Genomic DNA, 6,432 nt, shown 5'->3' with positions numbered 1-6,432 from the left:
TGCATTTCCCTTTTTGAAGTCTGTCTTTATTTTGGCGAGATAAAATAATTAGTTAACAAGCCTCACAGCCGTGTGCAAAGCTGGAGAGTGTTCCCCCCTCTCTCCCCCACCCTCCCACTCCCTTTAATCGCAGTGCCTACGGCAATTCACGTTGTTGCACGTTTTTACCGTCCAGCTGCGGTGGCGGCGACAGCTGATAGTTAATTGGCCATGACCATAAACATTACACAGACGGGAGTGATTTCAAAGTGCGACAACAACAGGCAAGACAAACTCTAAAAGTAATATTACTGAGTTTTGCTCCTTTTTGGTTACTGTTGATTTGCTTATAGACTTAGAAAAAAAAAAACTTCTGCACAAGAAGCACATCCACATCACCCGCCAAGTGAGGCAAAAAATCCCTGAAGGGAAGACCCTCATGCTTTGCTGCATTGGCGGCCAAACCGAAAGCGACCGAAAAGAAGAGAACACCCGGAGATCAAAGGGGAGGGAATTATAGCTTGATTAAACCGAGGAAGCACAATTCGTTCTTCTGGACGGCCATCAAAATTACTTAGTTGTGCAAAACAAATGCACAAATAAAATTATCATCAACCTAGCAAGAGTGAAGGCGAATTTACCGAACACGTCGGTGCAGAAGACAGAAATACAGCAGTGTAGGTTTAATTTTTACTGTTCACTCTTGGATGATCGAAATCAATGACGACCTGTAAGAAATGCCGGTCATATCAACAGGTCTGCAAATGGGAATAATGCAACAACGGGGGTGAAGAGTCTAAGGCCTAGGGGTCGGGCGTCAAGATTAGTTGATTGCCCGAGAGAGGGTTGGGTTAACAAGGATGTGCAGGAAGAAGCTCCTACAGTCCGAGAGCACGTGAACGAAGTTTAACAACGCAGAAAACTAAATTGATGGGCTTTTGGGTTGTAGGGCAACTTACAGTAGAAGGGAGGCCCTTTATTAGTTTACCTGACCTTTCCTGCTTCGCATTCTAATATCACGTATTGTGACTTTGAAATCTCCTGCATTGGGGCCAGTTATGCCCTTTATTTGGTATCCCGACCTCACTGTTGCCGCGATGCTGGACATATTGCTCGCACTTTGGGTAAGTTTACCCTCTCCTGGAATGCTTAGGTATACCTTCATAAGCAAGTTTGTTTTCCTTTTGCTTCGGTTTCTTCTGCGGAGCCCGCATATTTACTCATAATGCGATCAGTTTTATATTCTCCCCTACTTCTTGCACTTATATTGCAGTTTTTGGCATTAATATGTCTTTTTAATTTGTTTGATCTTCTGATTGGCTCAAATCTGTTTTAGTAAACCTTATATTTAGTTTGTTTTCCTTTGGTTGCCACAAATGCCTATAATTTTGCCTTTTTTAGGTAATCTGACATTCGGCAACCTGAGCTAAATATAAGCAGCCATCTTTTGCCAAATTTGACATTAGGGTGTTAGAAGGCGGCATAATTAGCCCTCTTTACGTACTTTGAAACAAATATTCCCAAATATGTTGTCAACTTCTTGTTCCTCTTTGTCTAGAATTAACAAACAACTGTAATACGATAGTGGTTTATCCCTCGGTTCTGGTGAGGCGCGACTTTTGTACTTCGAATTAGCCCCCTTGTACCTCGCTGGGTGGGCTGGCCTTTTGGGCTATGCCAATAACCCAGACACCTTCTCCGTGCTGAATATATGTAATCTGCCCGAGTATTGTGTCTTCTTTCGTCTTCAGGGAGTCTCGGGACGCTACACAGCATTTTATACTTTTAATTTTAGATGATTCCTATACTAACTAAACTACAACTTAGTTTTGTCTCTTTTTCCACATATTCATTTAGCATTTTATTTTGTTTAAATCGTTGCCTCTAGGCCGATTGGCTGCCTCTTATTATTTCGCTTGTAGCTTTTAATGCGTTTTGCTCTTTGTATTTTCGCCGAAGTCTTGGTTAGAAAGGCCCTTGCTGGTGAAAAGAAAGAAGAATTCTCAGGTTTTTTGACTTTAGTTGGTGCTAGTGACAATCCAGAACCCTAAGCAGGTAAGAGTTTAGTTCTTTTTTGCGATGTATCTAATAGGCTTCGACCGATATCTGAAAAACACCGCGTTTGAAATTGAGCTATGCTTTTACCCTGTTCTGTTCCCAGGTAAGAATGCGTTTCAATTCGTGAGTTGTTGTTATACCTTTTGTGCCTCAACTGTTGCAATGTACGTATTTTTGACGCGAGATCACAATTACCATTCTTCCCAAAGTCTTTTCCCAACTATTTCGTGACGGTCGTATTATATAATTTTCTATGCTATCCATTTTTGTAGGATGTCGTTTTGCTCTCAATACTAACTGGAGTTAATTTGAAGCCTGGCAGAAAGAATAAAAGAGGTGTGCGGATGTAAGAGGATGTGTCAAGTTAACAGGGTGAAAGGAATTGATCAGGTAAATTAGACAGAGCAGCCCGAAGTCACCGACAGCGGTAAGTATCAAGTCAATGCTGTGAGGAAGCACTCTCCTATGACACAGCTGATAGCCAAACGGTGTAGATGGTGGTGATTGTGTAGTTGTGGAGGCGTGTAGGAGGAGCAAAATCAGCGGCGAGAGACGCGTCGGTGGAGCTGTAGGCGCCTTTGCTGCACGCCATTGCTCCAATTTCCAGCTACGTTAACTCTTAAATCAGAGGTGGTATTTCAATTGTCACATCTCGCCTACACACCGATGTCCTACCCACCGACTTCACATTCCTCTTTTACCAAGCATTATCAACCTGGACCAATTTTTTATGGCCAATGTCTTCTCCAGCCTTTTTACTTCACTTCTCTCTCTACCCTTACATAGACACTTGTTGACTGACGCATAGCACCTACTGTCAGTTCTTTTTCTATAGCTCTTTGATGTTTCTTTCTCACATTCTTTTGTGTTTACAAACCAGTTCTTGTTAATCGTAGCCCCTGGCAGACATGCAAGTAAATAAGTACTTTAATATTTTTTGCGTTCTTTTTTCTGAAAGTTTTTTTGAGGAGAGTCAAAGTAAAAGTGGCACAAAATTCACCCAGACATAGTTGGTGGATTTTGATTCTCTGAATTTGGGTTAACCGATGCTGTCTCATCTTGTTAAAGGGAACGGGCTCTATCACAACGTGATTTAAGTAGTCTCTTCGGAGTCTATAAGTTGTTATTAATTGTAAGATGACAGTGTCTGTCGGTGGTAGAGGACAAGTTGCAGGCCGTTTGTGAGTGGAGGCAGGTATACTTCTACTTCAGCGTTGGTGCAGCTATAGTGTGAGTGATTATCTCCACGTAAAGGGTTGCAATCTGTTGCTTCTTCTTGCAGTATTAACATCAAAGCCGGTGGTGTACTCATTGCTCAAAGTGCTGCAGCCTAATTCAGGTTTCAAGAGCAAGTGTTGATGACGTAGACATTGTCGATGTTGAGTAGTACCCGTGTGGAAGTCCATTCAGTATATATTAAAAATTAGTCACACTCCCTTCTTCCTAGCACGCAGTAGTTTTAATGACCGAGGAATCCTAATAAATGGATTACCACTTTCATTCCTTAGGCTTTCAGTCAATACCTTCCTAGCAGTGACTGACAGATTGGTGAAAGAATATACAGAATGAATTCGGACTGTTAAAGACTATTTAGGTATTTACGTCATATTAAGGCAGTTTAAATTTAGCTTTCTCTTAGGTGGTTGCAAATGCTACTCAAAAATTAAGCAATATTTGTTTTTCCTTATGCTGTTCTATTCATCTCAGCCATGCCATTTTAGGTTTTAGGTAGTTAGCTTATCCCAGACTGGTGAGGAATGAATAGAGGGGAGGATAAGTTTCTCGAAAAGAAGACTAATCTAAAATAATATTACATTGCCAGTGTGGAGGATTGGTGAGCTCATGGCAATGGTGTACGGTGAAGGGAAGGTAGTCAAATCTCAGTGCTTTTCAACATCCCTACGTTTTTTTCCAATTATTCTGCTGCTGTTCTTTTCCCCTCCTCCTTACCCTCATCATTTATAGGGCATCTAACTATCTGCCCCTCTTTGCTGATTGTTTTCGATGTCAATGGAAATTCCACATGCTCCAAAATGTTCTTGCTTGAGCAAACGGCCCACTTAGTGGTCACCTATCGCTTGATGTTTGACTTATTGAAAGACGTTGAAATATGCGGGCACATAGTACTCCCATTTATATGTATTTTGGTACCATCACTATAAAAGTCTCATGGTTCACCACTGAAGAGTGTTTTTTAGTTCTTCCATTAGCAATGATCTGGTCACGTGTATTGAAAATACATCAACACCAATCTGAAAACAAAGTGTTGTTACTCTTGTACAATTTTTTTTAAATAAGTAAACTTGTTTCTAAAGTGAGGGCCCATTGTACAAAATTTTGTAATTACAAAACAACTATTAATCGTAACTTGATGGTGAAACGCATAGAACTTTATCCATGATAGATTAGAGAGTAGAAGTGGGCATACGTTCGCATAAGCTGAACATTCCATATACGCTACGGCTTTTACTTCCCTTCCGAGTTCCTTTCGCCCAGAACGCGTTGTTGTAATCACGCTGGAACTTGAGCTAACATCAGTTAGTCAACTAGGAGAAATTGCGTGGCTGGATAGAATTATCTGATGACTAAAACCCATTAAAATGACAAAGAGATGGTAACTACAGAGTAAAAAACGGAACTAAATAAGAAAGTCGTGTAGGACAAGAATGCAAAACAAATCTCTAGGATATCATACACTAGTATTGTAGATTCTGAGGTTTATTGGGAGCTTATGAACATCCCTTACCATGATACTAATCAATTTTTTATAGAAACAGACTTTATTTACATTTTTTAAAAAGGAAGAACATGTCATATGTAAATTGCTTTCAACAGACAAATATTGTACCGCTTAAGCAAGTTTATGATATTAAAAATTGATGGTTTCAAAATGAAACAAATCTTGAAAAATGCCATTGCTAAAAAACCAAATTTTTAAGGTGTATTAAGGTTTTACAAAAACTGCAGTTAAAAGCATAATAATTGTGTTTGAGGTTCACAATATTCACCATCCCCGCAATATTATCAAAGGAGCTAAGGGAACCATAGCAAAACACAATAAATTAACTTTCTCAGTAATTTACATAATTTATTGCTCTACGTACATGCTAGAAGTAAGAAATACGTGGTCTTTTATACTCTAACAAGTATTGATTAATTGTCAGTTTGCCTAAAAGTAATCATGAAGGGGACCTGGCTCGCAGCATATGAAGTTCAGCAAATTCCTCTCACACTTTTCGTAATAGCCGACAAGTCTTTACCATTTTCATAGTTGTTAGCCAAAAGGCATTCAAAAATTGAACCAGCCACACCACTTGTAAAGCCTTATTGTAATCTTGCGAGCATTTCAAGGTGTTCCAAGAAATAAAACATATCGCTCCTAAATGTACCCAAATTTGTTTACCATAAATTTTATTTCTGGTAGTTAATATAATATTTGCTTCTATGTGTTGGACAGCAACGCCAGGAAGTTGAAAATATGAACGAATATGCACTTATTTATTTTAAAACGTAAATTTTGGTTTCTGAAATATAGGCATACTCCTAAAGATAATGGGTCGCTGCACACATTAGTTTACCATAACATATATCAAAGCCAAAACAATAAATGGTTGCCTGCGTTGCAACGAAACTTCCCTAAAAACGAGAGAGGACACAATACTTAGAACATACGTATATTTCCGCATTCAACAGGAGTTAAGCTACTAACATGACGCAGAGGCCATCAAACCTCGCGAAGTTGCAATGGTCAAGATACAAATAACTCTCGTTACCAATACCAAAAGCTAAAAGTTTTAACGAATTGCATCGATTTCACGCAATATTATCTTGAATGTTCATGACATAACAGTAGAAATTATAGGCATACACCAAATGAAAATGTTTACGGTCCTGCTACTGAAGAGAAGGAAATATCTTGTTGTCACATCTCCGCGCCTGCAGTTTGTACCCGCAAACGCGAATGCATCGTACTGGTTAAGCGTTCCACAAACAAAGGCGTTAAGCACGAACCTGCACACATCTAAAATACTCATTCAGGCACTGAGTTGCTCAGCTGTAAGAAGTGGAATGGTGTATAGGCGTCAAAGGCGACAGCCATTCTATTCGTCGGTGTCGAGCTCTGCTGTGATGTATGTGTTCCAAGTCCACAGTCTCGGCAGTCATTCGCGTGAGTATTCAGCCATCACGTAGCCCTTAATTGCTGCTTCATGCTTCGCCTCAGGTAAATCTGATAAGACCGTTTGTCAGTGGTGAAGCGAGACTTTGAGAGAGGCGTCTACGTTGACATTGGTTGATGCCAGGTGTGTTGATGCTTCGACTTCAGGGGTGACCACATTTGATTCCAGAATCTATTCACTTGAGGAATTACCTACTCACGGCGTGAAAGCACGTGTA

The 6,432-nt window shown here is 40.0% G+C and overlaps 1 protein-coding gene across 1 annotated transcript in view; it reads right to left on the bottom strand. All coding sequences in view use genetic code 11, as the record gives it.

The window, feature by feature from the left end:
• Nucleotides 1-243: 243 nt before the first annotated feature.
• Nucleotides 244-6,432, bottom strand: part of EGR_10555 (hypothetical protein) — a gene marked incomplete at both ends in the record, with an annotated part of 7,053 nt that continues 864 nt past the window's right edge. The window contains 10 exons of the mRNA XM_024499804.1: nt 244-325; nt 1,114-1,198; nt 1,233-1,306; nt 1,484-1,533; nt 2,820-2,897; nt 4,784-4,887; nt 4,994-5,070; nt 5,105-5,133; nt 5,298-5,530; nt 5,616-5,673. Coding sequence (XP_024345782.1) covers nt 244-325; nt 1,114-1,198; nt 1,233-1,306; nt 1,484-1,533; nt 2,820-2,897; nt 4,784-4,887; nt 4,994-5,070; nt 5,105-5,133; nt 5,298-5,530; nt 5,616-5,673 — 870 coding nt within the window. The remainder of the gene's footprint in view (nt 326-1,113; nt 1,199-1,232; nt 1,307-1,483; nt 1,534-2,819; nt 2,898-4,783; nt 4,888-4,993; nt 5,071-5,104; nt 5,134-5,297; nt 5,531-5,615; nt 5,674-6,432) is intronic.

Source organism: Echinococcus granulosus (genome assembly GCF_000524195.1).
Source record: "Echinococcus granulosus chromosome Unknown EG_S00233, whole genome shotgun sequence".
NCBI lineage: Eukaryota > Metazoa > Platyhelminthes > Cestoda > Cyclophyllidea > Taeniidae > Echinococcus > Echinococcus granulosus.
The sequence above is the reverse complement of the archived record's forward strand: the minus strand, read 5'-3'. Positions and strand labels throughout refer to the sequence as shown.